Source organism: Sphaerodactylus townsendi, linkage group LG02, assembly GCF_021028975.2.
Source record: "Sphaerodactylus townsendi isolate TG3544 linkage group LG02, MPM_Stown_v2.3, whole genome shotgun sequence".
NCBI classification, from domain to species: Eukaryota; Metazoa; Chordata; class Lepidosauria; order Squamata; family Sphaerodactylidae; genus Sphaerodactylus; species Sphaerodactylus townsendi.
The window spans coordinates 89,362,300-89,388,654 of record NC_059426.1 but is presented as its reverse complement, the minus strand read 5'-3'; the positions used below and the strand labels follow the sequence as shown (position 1 = coordinate 89,388,654).

General features: G+C 40.8%; 1 protein-coding gene across 4 annotated transcripts in view; it reads left to right on the top strand.

Annotated features, from left to right (window-relative positions):
• SBF2 (SET binding factor 2) overlaps window positions 1-26,355 on the top strand; it is a 271,896-nt gene that overhangs the window by 179,510 nt on the left and 66,031 nt on the right. For all 4 annotated transcript variants that reach the window (XM_048486741.1, XM_048486740.1, XM_048486739.1 and 1 more), the window contains one exon: window positions 16,414-16,482. In XM_048486741.1, coding sequence (XP_048342698.1) covers window positions 16,414-16,482 — 69 coding nt within the window. The remainder of the gene's footprint in view (window positions 1-16,413; window positions 16,483-26,355) is intronic.

The following is a 26,355-nucleotide window of genomic DNA, read 5'->3' as shown; positions in this document are numbered from 1 at the left end:
ATGTACCGTAGCTGTTCAATAAAATGTCATGTGGGAAAGGATGTAACAGTACATAAAAAGAGCACTGACTAAAAAACATGTAGGTGAAAATTAGCTTTGGGATATTATGAAGAAAAGAAAGAAGTAGCCATGATGCTGTGTACAATTGTCAATTACATATAATGTAAGTGTAAGTTACAATACATTAACATTTGCAAAGGTGCAGTTCCTCTAAGCATGATTGCATAGATTATCCCAAAATAAACATGCGTTACAGATTAGCCAAAGCCTGTATTCTTCTGTAAAAATGGACTAGATTTGATATGACTTTAGTTTTAGTAGCTCTAGGTACAATTGTGCAAATACCAATGCTTTCCCCCCCCAATTTCTAGGGGCACAGTCTCTGACTGTTAGCTTTCATTTTTCATTTCTTAGGACAATAAATGAAATGGCATTTTTTGCCATTTATAAATCAAGTTTTTAAATGGCAATGCATTCAACAAACTATTTCAAGCAGTAAAACTGTTTTGCGGATATGTTGCAGAAATATTTGTTAAACGGAAAATTTGACATACCTCACGCCTCATTTTGCTTGAGGTGTTTATATATATCATATTGCTATGCCCTGTCATTTGTTAGCAGTGTTTATGCACTAACTAGGGATTAAATTTAATGCAGTTCTAAAATTGTTTATTAGATTAAGCCAGTCTTTATGGTTTTCACCTGTTTTTCCCAAAGACCAAAATTTAAAAAGTTAGAGAAATAGCAGAAAATAAAATATGCAAGCATGGAACCTTTGTTGTTGTTTCCCCTCTCTTACCTGGGCCAGAGGGAGTAGCACTCAGCCCAAATTAAAATTTCAGATAAAACAATATTAGTGCCTTTCCTTTTTCAGTTTTGAAAAAAGTCTACAATATCAGTCCAATATAAGCAGTGGTTTTAATTTTACTGTTTTCAGTTTTTTAGACTCCCCCCCCACACACACACACACACAATTTTAAAAAAGATTTCACATGTTTCTGCAGACCTGGGCCCCTTTTTCTCTTTGTAGGAAGAACTGTTCATAGCTCCAGATTTCAGTATCCAAAGATTTGGCCAACTTTGCTAGTAGAATATAATGTAATACCTGACCTGTTGTATGAACAAAAGGTGGGCCTGGCTGGCTTGATCAAAACCTGGCTTGATGTGGCCAGTCTGGAATAACTGGCACCAATGGCCATAAACGTAAGAGAAAATAAGAAGATTCTTGTTGTATTGGACCAGTGGTCTATTTCATCCAGCATCTTATCTCAAACAGTAGCCAATTAGTTACTCTGGAGGGCAAACAAGACCACATAGAAGCCTTGACGTTGCTTCCTGTCACTAGTATTCAGAGGTTTGCTGCCTCTGAATATGGAGGTTCTCTCTTGTTACCATGAGTAGTAGCCATTGATAGGCCTATCATCCATAAATTTCTTCACCAATCTTGAGTTGGAGCATAGAGGATGGGGTAAGGTTTCGATTCCATTTGTCTTTCTTCACTAGGTTTCTTTTCCATTAGTCTTTCTCCATCACTAGGTACTCAGTGCAAACAAAAGCCAGCTTTTATTGTGTGTAGTTTGTGTTGGACAGAGTAGGGGAAGTGCTGATAAATCATCTGCTTTGCTTGCCAGCAAAATACCTAGCTAACAAAGGTAGTGTCAAATTTGGTGCTGAGGATGCCAAGAATTATTTTCCTTGTGGATTTCAAAACAGTGAATTGGTCTTTCTTGTTTGACCAGGCAAAGAGTTCCTACCAGAGGAGTTGAGTAAACTGGGTAGAATTTGCCCTGTGAGATGCCATACGATTCTATCTATATAATGAATTCTCACCTGTGCCTCCTGCCTGCGGATATATAATTCCACAGATAGGGGGCACACTCACCCAAATAAATGTTTTTTTCAAACTTGGGGTACTGCCCAAGTTTGCAGAAAAATCTTAAAAGCAGAGGGACAGACCTAGCTGTGTTGACTACCAGGATACACTGAGGCGGCAGGAGACCCTGGAAGCCATGCTGGATCCAGACATGGTGGTGGGAGATGCTGGGAGGGTTGGCAGCTGATGCCACAACTGTGGATGGCTGGGGCCACTTTGGACTGAGAGGTAAGTGGTTGGGGAGGAATGGGCTCTCTCTCCTGGAGTTTGAAGCCCCTCGCTTGTTCTATTCCAGTGGTGGCGAACCTTTGGCACTCCAGATGTTATGGACTTCAATTCCCATGGCCAATTGGCCATGCTTGCAGGGGCTGATGGGAATTGTAGTCCATAACATCTCCAGTGCCAAAGGTTCGCCACCACGGTTCTATTCTATACTCTCTATTAAATATAATCATTCTATTCTTGTTCTTGCCCTCCATTTGTTCTATTTTATACTCCCTATTAAATGATCTCTGAATGAAATCATTATAATTTTGGGTTTTGGTGTCACCAATATGCAGACAACTCATAACTCCCAATTTCACTATCCAAGTCTCCAGATGCATCCATCTTGGTTCTGAACTGGTGCTTTCAGGACAGGTCAGGAGGCTAAAGCAGAACAAGTTGAATCCAGACAAGAAACAGGTAATGCTTGTCAGGAAAGCTGATGTTTTAGAGGAATTGGATTCACTTGTCTTGGATGGAGTGAATCTGATGTGCTCAGCATTGCCATGCATAAAAGCAGGTTTGCACAGTGGCAAAGAGCGCACCTTATGTTAGCTGCATCTGGTTTGCCAATTCTGTCCTTTCTTAGATTTGGTCTATCTGGACATGCTGATCAATGGTTTTGTAACTTTGCAACTGGATTACTATAATTTGCTTTAAGTTCGACTGTACTGATTTCTACATAGATTTCTGCTTTTATATTTGTAAAAAGGGCATGAGTAAATCATTGCTTCAGCTCAGCTTGCTTCAGTAAAGAAAAAAACATTTTGAATTTGTATTCCCAAAGAAAATTTGGGCTCATGCTTCTTGAACAGGAGAGATGGGGAAGCCACTATAGCAAATTTGTTTTTGTCTGGAAAGAATTCTAAAAGCACTTTGCAATAATGCAGTTAGGTCTGCTGCATAAAATAGCAAAATGCCTAATTTTGCATGCCTGTGTCTTTAGGGATATATAAAGAAGCTCTTGAGGTTCTCACGTTTATCTAGACTGCAGTTTCATTTCTGGCTAAAATCTCATAGTTCTGCACCTTGTCTACTGGTCCCTAGTGGCAAGGGGAGGGGCAACAACAAGAAGGAAACAAACCGTGATATGGACCAGATTGGAGGAAAATAGTTCATAGCTTTTATTAATACAATTGAAGTAGGATTGGCACAGCATGGCACAGCATTTGGGCAATCCATCCAGTGCTTGATGCACCCAATCTCCTTAGCCCACCGAAAACCTGGAGACACTGGCGTAATGCCCATTGGGAAAGGTGGGCAGCTGCCCAGGGCATCACCTTGTGGGGGGCATCAAAATGCTGGGTTCGTTTTTGGGTATTTTAGTGGTTTTCCACTTTTGGCCTGCAGGGGGCGCAGTTTTTAGGCTAGCGGCACCAAAATTTCAGGGTCTCATCAGAAGACTGTCCTTATGCTACCCCCCATGTTTGGTGAGGTTTGGCTCAGGGAGTCCAAAGTTATGGACTCCCAAAGGGGGTGCCCATCCCCTATTGTTTCCAATGGGATCTAATAGGAGATGAGGGCTACAGTTTTGAGGGTCCATAACTTTGGCCCCCCTGAACCAAACTGCACCAAACCTGGGGGGTATCATTAGGGCAGTCTCCTGATGAGACCCTGAAAGTTTTGAGACTGTGCATTCAGAAATGTTCCCCCCCCCAAGCCTGCAACCCCCATTGACAGCAATGCAGAAAACTCAATGCAGAACAAAGATTCTTGGGCAAATTTCGGGATGTTCTTGCAGGGAGGGCATTCTTGGATGTATCATCACCAAAATTTCAGGGTATCATCTGGAGACTGTCATGATGGCACCCCCAAGGTTTGGTGCAGTTTGGTTCAGGGGGTCCAAAGTTATGGACCCTCAAAAGGGTATCCCCCTTCTCCTTAGCAAAGAATGTGGGATGGGGTACCCCCTTTGAGCCCCCCTAAACCAAACTGCACCAAACATGGGGGGTCCCATCAGGACAGTTTCCAGATGATACCCTGACATTTTGGTGCTGATACATCCAAAAATGCGCCCCCTTCAGGAACATCCCAGAAATCTGCCCAAGAATCTTTGTTCTGCATTGAGTTTTCTGTATTGCTGTCCATGGGGGTTGCAGGCTGAGGGGGGGCACATTTCTGAATCCACAGTCTCAAAACTTTCAGGGTCTCATCAGGAGACTGCCCTGATGATACCCCCCCCCCGGGTTTGGTGAAGTTTGGTTCAGGAGGGCCAAAGTTATGGACCCTCAAAACTGTAGCCCCCATCTCCTATTAGCTCCCATTGGAAACAATGGGGGATGGGCACCCCCTTTGGGAGTCCATAACTTTGGACTCCTTGAATCAAACCTCACCAAACATGGGGAGTATCATAAGGACAGTCACCTGATGATATGCTGAAATTTTGGTGCTGATATGTCTAAAAATGACCCCTTGCAGGCACCAATGTCCTGGTGCAAAAAAAAATTTGGTCGTGGTGGAGTGGCCGCCCATGGGGGGGGGGGCATCCAACTCAGGTTTTGCCCAGGGCTACAGTTTGCCCAGGGCTGCCTCGTTACGCCCCTGCCTGGAGACAGACTTGCAGGCCCTCCTTCATGCCCCAAAAGATTCTGATATGATAGTGCAGTGTTAAAAGACTTGCAGTGGCTCAGGAATAATGGGTTATGAATGGAAGGCTGACTAAATATCGTATTTGGCCATGAGGGCAGCAGGGCTGCAGGACTTAACTAAGTGCATCTCATGGTCGATGGAGGGGTACCTCACAGCACAAATCTCCACAGCAGTTGTATTAATTGAAGACCTGTTGCAATATGACAGGTGGTGCATTTACCTAAACTCCCTATGGATCTTATTGTGACTGCCCCCAGTGGGAAGACTCTAAATTTAGAAATGGGAGGGGTACAGATAGAGCTGATTACCCTACCAGATGCACACTCTTTGGAAATCTTCTGGGCAACAATTATGAGCAGCTCCTGGTCATAGTTAAGATTACTGCAGTCTGTGGGAGCCTGAAGCCCTCTTTCCAGCCAGCCAAAAAGATCAGAGTGGCTTTTCAGGGCTATCCAAGGACACCTCCCGCCTATTTCCTCACTCCCTGCTTGGAGCCACTGAGCCCAGCCCTCCTTTTCTTACCTGCAGCTGCAAATACTGTTCCAGGTAAGTCCAGGGCAGTAGTTTTTGCTTTATTATGTAATTCTTTATTTAAAAATTCCTTAGCTTTAAAAGCTGTGGCATGCAGATAAGTAACAAATCCAACATAATGTGGACAGACAAAAGGGTATTATGTGTAGTTTTACTTATGTTAATTAGATCAATCTCAGTTTACATTATTCTAGAGTGTTTATAAAACTTGTTTAATACTATGAGCTATATCTTCATTTGTGCAATGTTGTAATCTTCAAAATATTCTAGGATCATTTGGAAACTGTTCCAATGACTTTTTTTCCAGCTGTGGTTGTTGTTTGTGTGCCACTATCAAGCATACTATCTAATGTCCTAGGTTGTAGACAGTTTTCATTTTCATTCTAAATTTTATTCAGAAACTTCCAGATCATGGCCAAACAGCCTGGAAAATGCACAATTGATTCCAGAAGTGAAAGACAATACATTTATTCCCATTTTTTAATTTTCCTCATCTAGTGCCTTAAGAAAAAGAAGTCAGTTTAATCTTTCTCAACCATTTCTTTTTCTGACTCATAAGCTTTTCCCTTTTAACATAGTTCTCATTCAGTATTCATTTGCAAGATTTTGTTTTTATTAATGATAACTGTATACATTTTATGGATATACTTTTACAAAAGTAAACTGGAAAATACCACATTTTTGCTATGTATTGCAGTTCACATTTTTTAAAAAGCTATGCTTGTGTTTAGCACCTCTGATTAAAAATATTTACACTCCACCTTTTCTTGCCGCTCAAGGAAGCTTACAAATCACAATTAAAACAATACAATATTCAATATATGTACTTGTGGTAGCCAGATTCAGATGAAGATTCAGACATGGTACTAGCCATTGGAGAAATAAAATAGCTAATATAAATAAATAGCACAAATACCATAATCCAGTAAGTAGAATAGTTGTCAAAGTTGGCATAAGAACCTATGGTCTTCAAGTACTCTCTCTCCAAAGATGATATGAAGATAGGTTCAGGAGATTGTGGAGGATAGTGGGACAAATATGCATGGTTTGTTGCCAAGTCTTTACCCATGTATTCCCCAAGTCCTCTCCTTCTTAAACCAGCTTTATGCAGACTTGAATAACTGTGCCCAAAGGAAGGACAGATAAGAGAACATTCAGAAACCACAGTCTTCAGAATCTTTTACTTGGTGCTTTAAAATTCTATGCTATACTAGCAATCTTCTGGACAGGACACATGAAAATGAATTATACTATTAAATAGCAATGAATAATTATGGCAGAAATTGAAAAATGAAACATTAATACTGAAATGTTTTCTTTTTAGAAATTATTTTAACTGCCAAACCTGTCTTCTCCCTCCTGATCAAATTTCAGAGATAAGGAGTCCCATCCAAAGGGGGGAGACAAAAGGACTTGAGGGGATGGTTCGCCCTCGCACTGGCATGTTTGCCCTTCCTGGGCAATTTGCTCAGTGGAGGGGGGATGTGCACACAGCTTCATCACCACAGAACCTGGAAGTCCGGGCTGTAGTAGGACTGTATTGGCATCTCACTAGGATGCCAGCATGGGATGGGGAGGGCCAGGGTTTTCTCAGGGATGTAACTTCTGGGGCTGCCCTGAGAGACAACAGTACAAAATGCTGTCCTTTAAATCTTTATAGATGTAGAAAGAGTGAGTCAACCAATGGGTTCTTCAACAGATTCACTGTTTGCTGCAGGGCCCAAATGAAGTGCGGTTTTTAATCCATACAGCTTTTCCTGTTCTGGAATTTAACATATATAAAGACATTCTTCTTGCTCAGGCAATAGCAAACCATCTCTGAAGGTTTCTTGCCTTGAAAATCCTAAGGGGTCAGTGTAAGTCAGCTGTCACTTGACAGCACACACATACACAGTCACGTTCACACTATCATCCCTCTGTTGCTTTTATTCAGTGGAACAGGCACTGTTCCAAGTATCTGCATTCCATAGGATTAGAATATCTGCATAGTAGGGCCTTCTCTGCATAGTAGAGGAATAATTTCTCGGTTGAAGTGAAACTTTCCAACAAAATAAATAACATCACAAATTCGGCGTTTCTGAAAGTTGCCAAAGTTTTTCATTTAATTTAGTCTTCAGTAGTTGTGGTTGTAGCTATATTTTGATGTAAACATTAGTTTAGTTGTATGATTGATTTGGGTTTTTCTTATCTTTTGTTTTTGTGAGCTACTATGGTGCTTGAAAAAATGGACTAAAATAGTTTAAATAGTTAAGTAAAAATTAGCATGCATTATAAACATTCGCCCATAACAAAGACTGTGCCTGCATAGAGCAGCCCATAAAGATGATTCGTATAATGTACAGAAATGATTACAGTGATGAACTCATCTTTGAATTTGCTGGCAAATAATAGACGTAATGGGAAATGTACTACCCAGATCTTTGATTTTTTCATTGCAACATAAATAAGGGACACTGTTATTTCAGTTTATACAAAATCACTGCTTCTCTAATTGCCCTTGTTAGAGTTTTATTTTCTTTTGGCTTCTACTTACCTTCAAATGCTAAACTGTGACATCTTTTGTTTATCTTACTGATTTTCTATTGATATGCTTATAGCTTTGACTCAGAGCTGAAGCAAGATTACATACTTAGTTGATCCACACAAAAATAAGAACTGGACCCAAAATGCTTTATAGATCGATAGTTTGGTACCCCATGTCCTCGGGCACCCCCCAGTGGAGGGCGCAAAAATTTCAGGTTTATTTGTGTGTGTTTTGTATTTTTTAGTGTTGTTTCAGTTTTCAGCCTGCATGGGGCACAGTGTTTAGTCTAGCAGCACCAAAATTTCAGGGATTTTTCAGAAGACCCTCCTGATGATACCACCCAAGTTAGGTGAGGTTTGGTTCAGGGGGTCCAAAGTTATGGACTCCCAAAAGAGGTGCCCCATCCCCTATTGTTTCCAATGGGATCTAATAGGAGATGGGGGCTACACCTTTGAGGGTCCATAACTTTGGACCCCCTGAACCAAACTTCACCAAACCTATGGTATCCTCAGGAGAGTTTCCTAAAGATACCCTGAAATTTTGGTGCTGCTAGCTTAACAATTGCACACTTGACAGCAGGCACCCTCCAAATTTTCTCAGATTCTCCTTTTAAATCCACCCCCAGTTTAAACATTGAAAGTGATGCTGTTTTAATAGTTTAAACACCATTGAAAGTGATGCTGTTTGGGGGTTGATCCCACTGGAGGTGTTTCATAAGAGATGATGCTGACATTTGTTTGGTAAATGTTTTGCTGGGGGTGATTTGTGAGAGATTTACATGCTTAATACCCACTTGCCCTGGCTTGGAGCTGTTTCTCAGGCTAACAACCTACCTCATAGGGTTGGTGTGAGGACAAAATTAGGAAAGAGAGTTGGTGGGGAGGGAACCATGTATGTTTTGCTAGGAGTGGGAGGTGTTTTGTGAGCTGGTACAAAAATCATTGTTTGGTCATGGTGGGGGAGGGGGGCCAAACTCAGGTTTTGTCTCTGGGATCCAGTTTGCCTAGATACGCCTCTGGGCAAGCTGTACTCAGACTTTCTCAAACCTCATCTGCTTATCACTCTTTTCTCTATCTTTTTATTTGGGTTGAAAGTCTTGTATGCCTCTTCTGAATATCTATTCTCCCTTAAAATTTCCCACCTTGGAAATGTTAATTGAAAGGTAGAATAGAAATGTTTTAAATTGGTGGGTTTTCAGTCCTTTAGAAAACTATGAGAAGAAAGGGAATGTTATACCAATGTTTATAGAAAATAGCACTTTGACACTGTGCTTGATGGATGGATTGAGGAAAACCAGGAGCAGGGAGTAAAGAAGATGATTCCTTAATTCTGATTTTTACTTCAGTAGGGGCCCATATAGACAACATAAAATGAGCCTTTCTGTGTCATCTTTTTTTGGTGTGTTTTTTTTTAATTTACTCTTGAAATAGACTTGTTTGTACATACAGAAGTAGATTAATGAATGAGTGTCTGTCTGGTTGTGATCTGTTTCTTTGATAACTTAAGTGTATTGGAATGTTGCAGATATGATATAGCTACTCCACTGTTTTTTTTTTCCTCAGTGTTGTTTAATTTACTTAACTCATATTCTGTCAAGTGGTATAGAAAGTATTTTGTATTCATTTTGCAAACATTTCAGAATTGTTTTGGTGAACCACGGATCTTAACTGTAGGATCAAAACCTTGTAAGCTAATAACTCCTTGTTATCTTGACGTTGAGTGACTATTGATCACTTGTGTCTTCCCAGTTTACCATATACCAGTGATTTAAAGCTCTTCCCTCCCCCGCCCCCCCACAATAGGTTAATTTAAAAAATATTTGTACAGTACTAATAGAAATTCTGGTGTGAGCCAGCATATCACAGATGGTGTAGTTTAAGGTTTGGACAGAGTTGCTGTGAATGAAGTCCTGCTGTGAAATAAAAGTCAAAAGGCATCTTGGCATTCCAACCATTTCCTTCAGAGAAGATTACAGCCTGAGTATCCTGAACTTTATTGCTATGGGCCTCATGACAGTATTCAGAAACATGCATGGCATTTTTGCTAAAGAAACTCAGATGTGCTTAGACACAGGGGATGTCATTCTTGTGTATATCAGTGCTTCAGAAAAAAAATAAAAACAAGACCCTCTAGACCAATGAGTTTTGTATTCATAATGGAGTGTGATAGCAAAATGAAATAACGTGAAATACAGAAAATTAGTATGTTTTTTATACCTAAGAATTTTACCTCTGTTGAGAAGGGAAATTCTTTTTATCCTGTGCTTGTGAAAAATGAATGTGTTTCAAAGTATCATTACTGGTTTTGACTCCTGCTTGGTCCAAAGTGCTACATAGTTGCCTAGGACAGATGTTTTCCATTGCTGGAACGCAGAACATCATTTAGGGTGAATCTAGGTAAAATTTGTTTTGGGTTGAAATGGGTATAATTAGGTTTTAAGTCTACTAATAAGAAATTGCATTCAGAATTCATTTTCTCTCCCGTCCCAAATGTATTTAAACCCATCATACTTACGTGTGCTTAAATATCAATTTTCAAAGAATCAAAAATATCACCAGGAGTAAGATGATCTATGATTAATCACAGTGTAACCTTTTATAATACAATCCTACATTTCCCATTTGATAGAACTTGTAAAGCCTCATATAGATGAATGAGATGGCCCATAGAAATCTGGATTCTGGCATTTTGACTCAGCCAATTAAGTAACAGGTTGACCTTGTGCAGAAGAACAATTGCACGCATAGGTTTTTTGATAAATGTGTAGTAGCTGTGAAGTTGACTGAACATTACATGTTTCATTTTTATTCAGTTCCATTTAGCTGATTGGAGTGCTAAGTTCAGAAATCAGTGCTGAGTTCACAAATAAGTGGGAAAGGGATCAATATTTTTGCAGGAAAAGAGATTTCAACCATTTCAATCTTACTATATAATTGAGTAGCAAGCTCCTGACAGCAAACCAGAAAAAGCAAAGGACTCAGAGAGATGTAGTCCAGGGGGTGCCATTTCCCATGCACAGAGATGCTGATGGGACTACAACTCCTAGACTCCTTCTCACTCAGCCAGTAACACTTCTGAAAGCTCTCAGGCCCTGTTAGGGCTGTCCTATTTCTTGCCTGAGCCAACTCTCGAGTAAGTCACCAGTGAGCCTGGCCCCAGTGGCCCGGACTGATTGGGCTGGTTGGGGGAACAGGAAAAGAGAGAGTTGGGCTGGTTGGGGAACAGAAAAAGAGAGAGTTGGAGTAAGAACAGAAAGAGAATGAGTGCTGGGGAGAGGCAGAAAGAGAGATAGGGTAGGTGACCAGAAAGAGAGAATGAAAGCTGGAGTAGGGTAGCAGAAACATAGAGAATAGAGAGTTGGGGCAGAATGAGAGAAAGAGGTATGGCTTCAGAGTGTGGTTTGAATTTTCTTTAATATTTTCAAGCACAAACAGGCTTTTACTGACAAGCCACTAGGTCCTCTCATAACAGTGGTGTATTTGCCTAGGAACAAGGGGTACCCTCTGTCCCCAGGCGCCACTAATCTGGTCATGTGGGTGCACAAAATTCCCCCCCCACATGACTAGGAAGATGGTAAGGCAGCAGGAAGTCCTGCTGCCTTATTGTCGTCTTCGGACGCCCTCGATCCCGCCCATGTCATTATCAACATGGGCAGGGCCAAGGAAGCCCAAGGACACCACCACTCCAGCCTCACCACCACCACCCAGCTCCCAACTGGTAGCGAGCAGTCCCTTCTGCCCTCCTCTCTGGGGAGAGCAGAAGTGACTGCCATCCCCCATCCTCCGAGAGCTGCTTGTATAAGCACTGAGGCTGGGGGCAGGGCTTGGGGCCAGCGCCATACCCCTGAGGGCAGGATGGGGGCATGGCCCCACTGCCAAGCCCCACCCCGGCCTCAGTGCTTATAAAAGCAGCTGTTGGGGGATGGCAGTCACTTATGCTTTCCCCAGAGGGGAGGGCAGAAGCGGCTGCTGGCTGGGAGTCGGGAGCCAAGAGGGGGGCAGCAGCCATGCCATTTCTCCAGGCACCATTTCCCCCCTGATATGCCTCTTCTCATAAAGACAGGATTCCACACACAGCAACCTTCCCCTTCCCATTCAGACTAAATGGTACAAGGTCTGCTCATTACCATAGACAGTCCTAACAATCGGGTACTCTATCCTCTCTCAGAGGAAGAGCTATATCACTCTGGCCGTTTCCGCACGGACAAAAGGAGCGACGCGATGACGTCGTAAATTGCGACGCCTCCGAAAAAAAGCGTTCGCACAGACAGGCGGAGCTGCGGGCGTCCGCAGTCCCGCAGAAATGTGCCGGTTCGCACGGAGGCACTGCGGAAGCGGCGTCTCGCCACGCTCCGTTGCGGCTGCGCACTTGCGAAGCAGCGCGATTGGCTGACGTGACTGCCCTGATGTCCTGCCCGTCCCCCATCAGTCATTGCCTCCCCTCCCAGCTACTGTCAGTCCCAGTGCATGTTACCTGTGAGACCAGAGTGTGTATGGGCAGCCACCATCTGCACAGGCGACATGGATCTGGGAAAGGTGCTTGCCCATGCAGGGAAATCACCAGGGACAAAAGTGTGTGTGGGGGGGGATGGTGACCAAGCTTGGCCTTTTGGCAGTCGCCATTGTTGAGAACGGCTCCGTGGTGGCGGTTCGCACGACTGCGGCGTCGGTGCGTCACATGTGGAAAAAGAGCGCTTCGAAGCGTTTTTTGAATACAGCGTCTTCGCGCCGATTAAGCGTTTTCGCGACGGCGCGACTGCGCACCTCCGCCGCTATGCGTGCGAACGCTCTCGCTCTGACGTTTCTTTTCCCGTTTCCACAACGTCATATTTTGCCCGTGCGGAAACGGCCAAATCCACGCTATCAGGCAAAACTGCCTTTCAAACTGTCTGCTCTTTTGCTGAGCCAGACCTGAGCTGTCACTCTCTCCCTCTGAGGCAGATCTGAACTCCTCTTGCTCTGCTTTCCTCCAGCATTTTGTCCCATTTCTGAAACATGATTGGATGCTGCAGCAGCACCCCCATAAACTCAGCTAAGTTGCTTTTTCCCCTTTCAAGGGCATGACATTCCCCTGTTCACCACACCTATGTATAAACAATTCTGTGGCAGCATTTTTTTTTTCAGTGTTAGCTTCTTAAATAGCCCTGAGTGTTCCAAATTTGTCAAAACTTGGAAACTAAGTAAGGATCAGCCATGGTTAGTACTTGAATGGAAGACCATCAAGGAAGACTGAGATTGGTATGCAGAGGAAGGCGGTAACAAACCACCTCTGCTCATCTCATGCTTTAAAAAACCTAAGTTCCTAGGGTTGCCATTGTTTTCACATTAACCCAAGGTATTTCCTCATTGTACTTCAAAAATTCAAAATAGATGTTCCTCTAAACAAGCTTCGAAACAGTAACTTTAAAACCTTACCTTGTTCTCACTCTAATTTCCTTGATGTCTCACTGTTTTTCCCAGTAAAAAAGAACTTTCATGCCTTGTTCGCTTTATACCACAGATTCCCCAAAATACTTGCTGTGATTTAATCTTTTGCCATTATACACTTGTAACTTTTCTTACTCATATCTTAAATTTGAATATCCTGAAGCTATGGCATTAGTCTACCTAAATGCTTTCTTTTCTTTTCTCTTCTGTTATTTGTTATTTCTATTTACTCTGTTCTCCATCTTTGCCTCTCTGATTTTTAGGCTCTACCACTCAGTTTCCAAGTTGCTTGGTTGCTACTGAGAGATAAAAACAAATAAATGTTGTCATTAATAGTACACAACATGCATTCTTAAATTCTAAAGTGCAAACAAAATTATCTGTTTATTTTTGTTTTAACTGGAAGTTGATTTTGAATTGGTTTTCAGCCTTTTGTTATATCATAGTTTTTGGAAAAACCTTAGTTGCATTCTTGAGTGCTCAATTAATCTTTTGAAATGCTTACAAGAGATCAAAATTAAATTGTTAAGATGTTAGCAAAAAAAAAAGTTAGAATTGCTGATGTATGAGGGAAGTAATGGCACAATATCCAGCTCTGTTCTGTGTAGATATGACCTACAAACAGTACCAGCAGTCTGACAAACCCCATGCATAACTATGGGCCAGAATACTACATAGATCAGTGGCCACACTGCAACTTATAGCCCTTCTTGCAGTGGTGGGATTCAAATAATTTAACAATCGGTTCCAGTAGTAGGATTAAAATAATTGTTACAAGCACCATTTTAACAACCGGTTCTGCCGAAGTGGTATGAACTTGCTGAATCCCACCACTGCCTTCTTGTAACTACTTGGAACAAAATGTCATGAACTGTTTAACGGAAATGCTTCCACACCCTTCCTCAACCACAACTCCTATCTCACTGCCTATGGCTTGTGCTGTGTTGAGTCCATGGGCACAGATAGTCAGTACATCTGACTTATAAAATATTGTTTATTCCTGTGAAGCCTTGTTTTGTTATAGGATGTCACAGAATACTCTGTGTCAGGATACAGTTTGCTTAATTTGTTTAATTGAATATAATTTTGTGTTTTATAAAGAACTGAAAATATTGGGTGATAATTCAAGGGAAGTTAAATAGTGTGGGGTTGTGTCAATAAACATGTTTTTGTCATTGATCTAGCAGTGTGTAACAACCTAAAAAGATACTTAGGTTCATGGTAGACATGATGTTGTTGATGTATGATTTAAATCATCAGTATATTTTTAGTTGATTAGTTAGGTCATGTCGAAATTAAACCTTATTTATGCTTTTTCTTCTCAGAATCCAGCACCTTCAACTAACCCCTTCCTTGCTCATAGATTTCTTTCGCATCTGTTCTTGCTGTGCTCATAATTTCTTGATCTGTTTGTTTATTTTGTTCTATAAGATTATAAAGCTGATAGCAAGAGTTCACTAATTCCATTTTTGTATAGTACCTATTTTTGCAGTGTTTTACATATCTGGTCAATCATGATCTCTCAACAATTGGATCCATCTATTTCTTGTTCACTCTGGCCGGTTACATAAAGTCAGGTTCCCAAGATTTCAAAGAGAATTGGTTGGGAATTCTTTGTTTTGGGACATATTTTGAATTATTGCTCACCGCCCTGTTTGCAGTGGGGCAGGCATTACCCATCAGCTGGCTTTTTGCTTGCGTCCAGGAGAGGTGATGTTTTGTGGGTTCTCTATCGTGCATGAGTTCTTTAATTTTTAATATAATCTTTAATTTTTATCTTTAATCTTATCAATAAATTGATATATCAATCTATTAACAGATCAGCCTATCAATAGGTCAATATCAAAAGACTGATATAGCAATAGATCAATATATTGACATAAAAAGCAAACAATTTTTTTAAAAGTCTTGAGTATAGCACCTATGCACTTAGCCCAAACACTGATTGTCTTTTATGGCAGGAAGTGGGGTGGGTAATGGTGGTTTTCAAACTGCAAAGCAGAATGAGGCAGTGGGGGGGAAGAATAGGCGGGCTGACTGTGGGCAGAGGGAAGAGATTCGGGGCAAGGATGTGCCCACTGGCAGATCTGTCCCACTCTGGCAGCAAAGCAAAATTAAAATTGTGCTGTAAGTGGAGTGGAGTGCTTGCCACAGAGAGAGTGGAAGGTGAAAGCGGGGTTAGAGGAAATATGTCCATACAAGAAATCTTGGTGCAGCGGACATTTGCCCCTTTCATGCAGCAAACACCTTGTGCGTACTCTGATTTTTCTTTCTCATGTGCTTTATTTTTACCTCCCCCCTCTTTTTCTCTCACATGCTCTTGATTTTTTCCTTTATATTTCTGTCCATGGTTTGATGCTTAACCTCCAGCATCAAATGGGATGAACAATGTGAAATGTTCGTAATTTAGTGGTAGAGTATATCTTTTGCATGCATGAGGTCTCAGGTTAAATCCTGAATATTTCCTGTTTAAAAGGTTCTCCAGTAGCTGACAGAAGACTTGTTCCTGAGGCCTTAGTTCCCAACTGTCAGAATAAGGACTTCACTGAATGGGCTCAGCAATAATTGCATCTGACACCATAATAAAGCAAATCTGTATATTTTCAGATAATGTAGTCTGCACACAGATGTGCTGCGTGGCTAAATGGGAGAACTGAAAGAGTTGCATACCAAGAAACTTTGCTTAGTCTTTCTTCTTCCCATTAAATTCTATCAGAGTCTAAGTAAAAATGGTGTGTCTGATTACATGAGTTTAAAATTCACAAAATGTGCCAGGTTTTTGTTTTTTTATTTTGTTTTCAGGTTTTGTTGTTTGGGAGGGGGATCGGTTCCATACTTAAGTTTATAAATTTCCTTTAATTTCTGTCCTTTAGTGTATACTTCCAACTGTGAACCTATTGGCAGGAGCCACGTCTACTGAATTGTTGTTTGTGCAGTGCACTAAATTATGGTTTATTAGCTAGTTGCTGAGAACAGACATCATTCAGAAAGAAGACTTCTTCTGTTTCTAGGTTGACTCAGGAAATATATCTCATTTGTTTCAGGAACTATGCATTCATTTGTCCCATGACTAACTAGGGTTCCAGGTGACAAACTCTGGCAAAAAGTGTATGGTGGAAAAACTAATAATATGGGTTAAAACTGAACTAATTGATACAATTTTTTATTAATTCTATCTCTCTTTGTGTTTTGGTTTGACCATGAAGGATTGTTCAACTTCAGAAGAATATAACATTGCTGCAGCACTACTGCCATTAACAACTGCTTTCTATAGGGTAAGTTGTAATTTTTATTGGGACATTTATCATATGTGTTTGAATTCCTCTGCATCAAATGAGACTATGTAAATTAAGGAGAATTTAAGTTGATGGGTTGTCACAGTCAAAATTCCTTCAACAAAGAAAGGACCTGTGGCTATAATCTAAAGAGCACTTTTGCTATTTATAGGCTCTTTAGTACATGAGTCCATAACATGATGCCCTGGATGCCATGGCACCTGCCAACACAACACAAGGATCTTATTGTGTTACTGAAACTAAGTGATGGCTGTCATTTTATGGAAGGCTTGGCCTCCTGCAGCAGCCTTCTCGTGGCAGCCATTTTGTTGCTTCATAATTCTAAATGTGCCCGCAGGCTTGAAAATGTTGGAGTCCCCTGCTTTAGTATGAAAAGTGGACTTTTCACTGCTTTTCTTGCAGGCCTTAATTCAGTGTCAAGAATGTTGTCACTTGGCAATCACAAAAGGATAGTGAGGGCCAGCAAACTTATGGCTATGAGAAATGTTAACATTCACAGTGATTTGATTTAGCTTACTAAAAATGTTTGCTTTAGACATCTGCTTTAATATAGAATAACCATCCTTTCATACTCTCTGATACCCAGTCTAAATATCAGTCAAAAATAAAGCATATTCCCTGCTAATACATTGGACATTGATCAATGGCGGGACTCAGGGCTGCATACAAACATATTTAAAAATGATCCTTCTAATACATAAAATCAGTAGACATACCTATCGTCATCATCATTACCTTTATTAGGCATAGGATAAAACAAGAATCAGACTAACAATAACAACAATAGAAAAGGTTATTAGGTGGTCAACAGGAGTGTGCAGTTGTTGGATAAAGCTGTTGCCAAAAACTTTTCTACATCTGCAGTTCTTTTAGTACAGCAGTAATTCAAAAGCAGATGTAGCTTGAGACATACCTATTGTAAAAAGTCAAGATGGCAAACAAATTCCAATCTATGAGGTCCACCCAGCCCTGTTGGTATACATACTCATTAAAAACTGTCCAAGCATGGGCAAAGTCAGGAGAGGACAATGCAGAGTGACAATACATTTGTATTATAGGGAGGGCGGCTGATGACATTGGAACATACAAGTGGCCTCAACCAAAGACCTGGCAGAACATCTCTGTCTTGCAGGCCCTTCAGAACTGTTTAAGGTCCTGCAGGATCCTGATGTTAGCTGGTAGAGAGTCCAACCAGACCAGATCCAGGGCACAAAATCCCTGGTTCTGGTCAAGGCCAATAGCACATCCCTGGGGTCAGGAACTACCTGGAGATTTTTATTGATGGATCGAGGCATCCTCCCCAGTCAATATGGGGTAATGCAGTTTCACAGATATGATGGTCCCTCTCAGGGTCTTAAAGTTTATTACAAAAACCTTGAACTTGATTCGGAATTCCACTGCAGCTGCCAAAGCACAGGTGTTATATGCTGTCTCACCGATATGCCAGTGGAGCGTCTAGCCCAGATGTAGGGAACCTGCGGCTCTCCAGATGTTCAGGAACTACAATTCCCATCAGCCCCTACCAGCATGGCCAATTGGCCATGCTGACAGAGGCTGATGGGAATTGTAGTTCCTGAACATCTGGAGAGCCGCAGGTTCCCTACCCCTGGTCTAGCCGCTGGACCAGTGTTAGTTTCCAAGTCAGTCTTAAGGCAGTCCTGTGTAAAGCGAGTTACAGTAGTAGAGGTGGCCATCTCATGGATCAGTGTGGCTAAATCAGGATGGGATAAGTAAGGGACCAGCTGTCTAGCCTGCTGAATATGGTAGAAAGCAATCCTCACTGTATTGGTGACTTGGACCTCCATAGAAAGGAAGGATTCCAAAGACACACCCAGATTTTTAACAGATGTGACTAGATGTAATGTCGCATCACCAAATCTTGGCATCTGGAAGCCCTCCATCGGACCGCCCCAACCCAGCCAAAGAACCTCCATCTTCAATGTAGCCTCAATCTTCTGTTTTCCAACCAATCAACCATGGTCTCCAGACACTGTGCCAGAATATCTGGGGCAACAGTTCGCTATCCATCCATCAACAGAACAAGCTGAGTGTCATCAGTATACTAGTGACAACTCAACCCAAAGCTTCAAACAAACTGTGTCAGGGTTTGCATGTAGATGTTAAACAACATTGGGGGGAGAGGATGCCTCTGGGACTTCCCCCTCCCCTTGTGTCACTTGCTTTCCCCAGTCCTGGAGAAATGAGGTCAGCCATTTTAAGGCCGTACCCTGGATCCCAGCATTGGCAAAGTAGTGGGTCAAAAAATCGGAATCGACTGTGTGAAACGCTGTGGTGAAATCTAATAACACCAGCAACGCTGACCCGCCTCAGTCTAGCTGCATCCAGAGCTTATGTTTAATGGCAACCAGCATGGTCTACGTCCCATGGCCAGACTGAAAGCCCAATTGGAAGGGATTGAACATTGATCGTCCTCCAGAAACACCTGCAGCTGTCCTTCATCGTGATCAATCAATAAAGAAAAACATTTATACTTTAGTTATTAGTAGTGCTTTGTACCCCTTTTTTAAACCCAGCTAAAATTTGTAATTTTCCCATCAACTATTACTATGTTTGCGGCTTCAAACAGTACTCTTATGATGAAAGAGGCGGTCCATGAAGCAGCCTGCTCCTCCTTCCCCCATAAATGTCTAGTAACTGTGTGACTTTCTTCTTGGAGAACGTGACTTTCCCAAAAGCACAAAATATCCCATCTGCAAGCTATTTGCAAATTAGAAAAGGAAGAATCTTTGGAAGTTATTTTTCTATCTGTAGATACTGTATTTTCTGCCATACTGCAGTCTAATCAAGCTAGCCATGAAATGGATTCCATTTAAAATATTAACAATATAAAATATTTAAAAGTTGCAAGTAAATATGCTTTGGTAAACAGATAACAGTACAATCCATTTAGTTTCTTGTATCTTTCAAAACATCCATGACACAAAGTTTTGTCTAGGTAGTGCTATACATTGTAATTAAATTAGCGAGGCACAGTTTTTGTTATTGTGGCTCTTTGACTGTCCAGAAAATACCAATGTTTAATATCTAATGACTATGCTCTTAACAAACCTGAGTAATCAGGATATGACTGAAGAAATCCACAGACTCAGCTTTCAGCTTTAAGTGCAGTATACAAATTAGTATACTGGATGCATACTTGTGGTCTGGAAAAGTATATTATTGTTCTTCAGCAACAAACATCTCACAATCTTCTTTCAAGTTAAATTTTGAATTGATAAATGTAATTAATCCTATGCATGTGATTCATAGTAATGGCCTATGAAAGTGGACAAACTACAGCCTCTGGGGGCAGAAAACAATTTTTCTATTTACCATTACTAAAACAGTTGGAATTTGTTTAAAATGTGAATAACACCATCATTATACTTGATGTAAAATGTTTCCCTTTTGTTGAAAGTGTCTTATGCTAATTCATTATCATGTTGATGTCAAAAGGAATGCTGCAGCAGAACATTCCATGAAGCAGATTAGTTTTATATAATATGTAAATTAGTTTGTCTAAGTTTTCCTAAGATGCTTTTGGAGCATCTCTTCCTTTCTTTCTAAGACTGCTCATCACTGTAACACAGGGGTGTAACGAGGCAGCCCTGGGCAAACTGTAGCCCTGGGCAAAACCTGAGTTGGATGCCCCCCCCCCCATGGGCGGCCACTCCACCATGACCATTTTTTTTTGCACCAGGACATTGGTGCCTGCAGGGGGTGCATTTTTAGACATATCAGCACCAAAATTTCAGCATATCATCAGGAGACTGTCATGCTACTCCCCAGGTTTGGTGAGGTTTGATTCAAGGAATCCAAAGTTATGGACTCCCAAATTGTTTCCAATGGGAGCTAATAGAAGATGGGGGCTACAGTTTTGAGGGTCCATAACTTTGGACGCCCTGAACCAAACTGCACCAAACCTGGGAGGTATCATTAGGGAAGTCTCCTGATGAGACCATGAAAGTTTTGAGACTATGCCTTCAGAAATGTGCCTCCCCAGCCTGCAACCCCCATTGACAGCAATGCAGAAAACTCAATGCAGAACAAAGATTCTTGGGCAAATTTCTAGGATGTTCCTGCAGGGGGTGCATTTTGGGATGTATCAGCACCAAAATTTCAGGGTATCATCTGGAAACTGTCCTTATGGTACCCCCCAGGTTTGGTGCAGTTTGGTTTAGGGGGTCCAAAGTTATGAACCCTCAAAGGGGGTGCCCCATTCCCCATTCTTTGCTAAAAAGATGGGGGCTACCCTTTGAGGGTCCATAACTTTGGACCCCCTGAACCAAACTGCACCAAACTTGGGGGGGGTGCCATCATCTCCAGATGATACCCTGAAATTTTGGTGCCGATACAGTCATTCATTCCCTTCACTCAAAATCCCATGGAATTACATCCCAGAACTACAGTGGAGTTGCCATATGTCAGCTGCTACTTGGCAGCATATTCCATCCATTGAAAGTTCTATTTAGATCTTTAACCTTGTTTATTATTAATTTATATCAATAAAATATTTTTGAAAAAAGATTTGTTAAACAATTTGTTAAAATATATAGACCCATATCCAACTGATTATGATGGGCAGTCCCATCCACAGGCCTGGCACTGAACCGTGACATCGTGGCTACACTGAACACCTACTCCCAGAGAGACTCCCCACCATTCTCGAAACAGACTAGGCCTCCTTGCCATCCAGCAGCCCCTAAGGACTTTTTAGATTTAAGCCACTGTTTTTGGTGCCTTATGTCTGAAATGGCCATTTTCGGTAAATTACATCTGAAATGCCACCAGCATACAGCAGCAAACAACCAGGAGGGAGCCAACTACAGCTGGCCCCTCCCCTAGCCATGCCCTACTCCAACAGTGGCAGCAGCACAGGGGTGCTGCCACAGCATCCTGCACAGCATTCCTGAACCCAGGGGTGGCAGCGCCTGAGAGCCAGCAGAATTGCCCCCCCCCCATCAGGGTAAGTGCAGATTCACACACACACACACACACACACACACTGAATGGGGCTGTAAATCCCATTGAAACATGTGGAACAAATTATTTTACCTAAATTGTTTTATTGCTTTCAGTGGGTTCGGCAATACATTTCCTTTGCATGTGTACTCAGAAGTAAATCCATTCAACAGAGTGGGATTTATATCCTAATGAGTGAACCTATGGCTAACATGACTTATATTGATGCCATACCCATTCAAGATGATAACCTTTTCAGACCTGAGAACTAACCCAACATCTAACATGAGATCTCCCCACCTTTTTTAATATTAGTGTCCCTGTCTCTTTCTGCCTCCCTTCACCACATACCTCAGGGCATGTCTGTTCTTCAGACATACTAACAGTCATTCTTTTATTCTATGGAATTTTGGGAAATATAGCTCTATAAGTGAGAACCCACAAGAGACTTGCAAAAGCAATTACCATTTTGTCTTCCCTTGCTTCCTACTCACAGTGGCTTGCCTGGAACAGTCTCCACAGGTGCGTCAAGATTCCCCACCCCCTTTCTTTTGGCAGCTTGCTCAGAGAAGTATAGGTGGGCACATCAATGCTTTCCCCCTTACTTTCTGCAGTTCTGTCCCCCACTCCTCCAGACATCTATATATCTAATTCCCAAGTGTGCAACCTATCTGAGGATAACTAAATCTGCAGTTAGTGGGCATACTCACCACAAATGATGTTTCCTCATACTTGGGGTACTCCCCCAATTTGCAGAAAAATCTGAAAAGTAAAAAACTAACAGTGGATTTGAATCCCACCTCCCAAGTTAAAAAGGCATTGTCTGTACAAACACAGAGAAAGCACTTACCTGAGGCTGGTGGTGACGCAGCCTAGGAACTGTGCTGGGCTTGGTGGCAGTCTCAGTGGCTCCTGGCAGAGGCCTTGGCAGGGGCCTTGGCATGCCTACCTGAAGCAGTACAAGTTGAGTATATGACAAGTGGGAATACAAGCTGCAAACATCAACCCTCCCAATTACTTCAATGATGTATCTTAATATATTCCATTTAAATTCCACCCATTCAGCACAAATTAGTTTTTCTACCTGAAAGCATTTCTCCTTCAATTAATGTAATCTTATTTCATTCATTTTCTTTGTGCCAGTCAGAATGGGGGAGGGAATTTATATTCCAGCCATTGTAGTTCTCTTTCCACTCTATCGTTAGTTAAAATAGATGAGAGCAAAGAAGGTTCAGAAGTCAGCTTTTTATCAGCAGCCATCTTGCCTCCGTCATAAGTATTGATGGGGAACAGGGGGACACTTTCCTACTCTAAATCCTAACTTTACTTTTTTAATGCATCCTGACACATAATAACTCCAATTAGTCAGCAAGAGGTCTCAATTGATCTAGCTCCCTCCAATTATTTATGAAGACACCCTTGGCTTCCACCACTATTGATCCTCCATCTTGTTACAGCATTTATAGGAGCTTGACAGGGGTAGACAAAAATGAATCTGCAATCAGTGTTCATGAATATCAGCACTAGAGCCTTAGATTTCAACTAAGATTTCAACCAACACCCCCACAAACACACATTTTATGGGCTGTAATAGTTACTCTGGTTTTTGTTGTTTGATCATCAGGATCCTGTGGATCCTGTTAAAGGAATGATAAATTATTTCAGAGATCTTGGAAGTTTTATGGGGGAAATCATCTTTTCTTAATGATGAAGTCAGTTCTAAGCACAATTTCATCTGGGAGCTATTTCCTTATAATAATTTGCATAAATGTATAGGATCTCAAATAGTTTTCATTTTTAATATATTATCCTTTTTTTAAGCATGTTGAAATTGGTAGACAAGTCTTATACATAATAGTAGTGCCATTCACACCATGATTGTTATAAAGTTATGTCAGAAAATCTAGTATGTTCCCTGCTGAGGTTTTATAACTTGGCACCAACTATGCTCTTGGCAAAAATGGCCTTTACGTTATTTTGATAAGAATAGAATGAAAGGGCAATGGGATCTTGAGGCTAGAGATTGAAAACGTAAGGTAAATATTCACACCTTGTAGTATTATTGAGATGTCTGAATAAGTGTTAAGATTGAGTTGGGACTGAACAGTCAAACATATGAAAATGAAAAAATAGCCTCAATCTAGCCTAGTCTAATTAAGAATATGAATATGTGTGTATAAAATTTACTGTGCATTTAGCCTTATTGTCCATATCCATTATTTGTTTGCATCAGATAATATTATATACTGACATTTGGACATCTATTATGCAATAAGTTCACTTAATTTTAAAGGAGAGAACTGTAAAACTGTTTATGTGTGTGTACACAGACATGCAAGAATCAGTTTATAAATTCACAGATTTGCATTAATCTCTAAAACAAGACCCATAGAAGAATCATAGGGCTTTCCACATAGATAAATCCAAGTTAACTTCAGTTTTATGAGCTATTCCCACAAACGTCAGTCCAGCAAGAATATCGTATTGTATCTGTATGTAGTAGATGTGCTACAGAATAAGTTAAGATAAGTGCACATCCTTCTATGATTTGAGGGAGAATAGACCACAAAATAGTCTAGAAGTTTATAGAACTGGGGGAAAGTGATTAAAAGAGTCACTGTCAGTGCGGAGAAGTCTACAGATGCTTGTTGGGTTTATCTTGTTAAACCTACAAACCACTCCTTCATATGTGTTTTCCCTGTTCATAAGAGCACCCAGACTCTCAAATCATAATAGCAGTGAGCTTTAAAAACCAAGACAAGATTATTGAATTCACTGTGGCATAAAGAAGATACTTCACAGACCTCATCTACCACCACTACCTCTCACCATGGGTTACATGGTCTCTTTGGCCCCATATGGAACCAACTTGAACCAAGAATAGAGAGACAGAGAGCATTCGTTTAGGGTTAATTATACATGAGTTATTGGAGGGAAGTAGCTGTAGTGCAGGATAATGGCAAAGCCTGGAAATGGTATGAAGAAGGAAGTATAGTTTTGATCTTCTTATGAACAAATCTGGGAGCAAAGAGAGGCACTCTGTGACTTTGAGGTGGCAATGACATGGCATCCAAAAAAGGCATGTCAGTTTTGTTAATAGTCCTAATATATGGGAAATGCAGGGTTATTTCCACAGAAATGCATTGCCCTCTACTGGTTGCATTTTGGTTAAACTGATCTTATTTTTAATATAAAGCACTTGATGGTTAACTTCAGAAAGGCTGTATGTAAATATAAAATGGGGAAACTTTTTAAATAATTTAGAAATGATAATTGGTTTTGAAGGAAAGCTATAAACTTTTAGTGTAAACGTTATGATTTAACAGCTGATAAAATAAAATTTAAAAGTTATCTGAAATAAATTTGCTCAGAATTTAGTTCTTTTCTATAGGAAGAAGTACAACACTATAATGTAGGTAGGCATTCAGAACCTCAAAAAGCAAGTTAATTTGAAAGAAAATGTTTCTAGAATACATGCAACCTTTTGAAGAATGTTGTAGCAGTAGATTAGTTGATGATCCATTGGATAGTCTCTTGGTAGCCTAATAGTCTTGGATTATTCCAAAGCTACATTTTAAATTAAACAAATGGTTTGGGACATCAGACTTCAACACCCATTTAAGTCCCGCTGGAAAATACCATCACTTCAGGGACAAGAAATTGGTGTTGTCAAACTATTTAGCATATTTATTGATTTCTGAACATAGGACAGCTTTAATACTGGCCCATCTCAATGTTCTTCCATCTGCCTTATTAGAAAAAAGATACAGTGGTATGCCACTTCAGAAGGGTTGTGCCCTTGCACTACTGGGAAAATTAAAATGGCTGGATATGTGCTGCTGCATTGCCCTTTGTGTGATGACCTTAGATATACATTTATTACACACATCCTCCAAAAATTCCAGGAAGATTGAAGGAATGCAGGAATTGCAAACATTGAATATGAAGCCTCAGATAGCGTTTCCAGATTCTGTGCAGCTGCCAAAGTCCACTGAGACATAGCGTTAATTTAGTAACACGTATTTCCTTTTTTTGATCTATATTTCAGTGGAGGGTATGTATATATCTATATAATCACTCAATGTATCGTTTATTCCACTGGTCCATGACCATAATAAATTATTGATTGATATTTAGATGTTACATTTTTTGTATCCTGCCATTCCTGTAGAATTGCTGGTCATACCAACCCTGAGAGGCTGCCTAGTGGGCCTAATAGTTTAGTTTGTATTTTAACCTACAACCATAACCAACAATTCTGTCACATAGTCAACAATTCTGAGCGTACAAAAACTGGCTTCTTCAGGAAGGAGAAGAAAGAGAAATTTCATCTCCATCAGCGCCTTCCATGAATTCTTCCAGTGGATCACATTATAAAGTAAGATTTGGGAGATCAAGGTTCAAATATTACTCAGTGATATTGGACTAGTCACTCTCCTCCTAACCTAACTCAGAGAGCTGTTATGAAGATAAAAAGAGTAAAGAAGAACCATGAATACTATGCTGAGCACCTTGAGGAAAGATGGAATAAAAAGTACAAGATAAGATAGTGTTTTCGTTGTACTTGGTGATTCAGTTAAAGGTACTTGCCAATGTATTTCTTATTTCTTCATGTAGCTTAGACTTTTAATCATGTCCTTACAAAATAAAAATTTATTTGATAAATTAGTTACTTATCATGGACTCTATCAAGTAGATATTTGTGCTAACCACTAATTAGATAAATCTGTCGCAGTACAGCACAGGTCATGCTCTCGGGACCTTTTTTCTCATGGTATAGTTTGAAGCACTATAAGAACCTATAAATTCAGAGAATATGGTAAGACACAAGAAAGGGACATGTGTGCCAGGGACTGTTACAACTCTACAGTAATGTCTTGATGTCTTTGT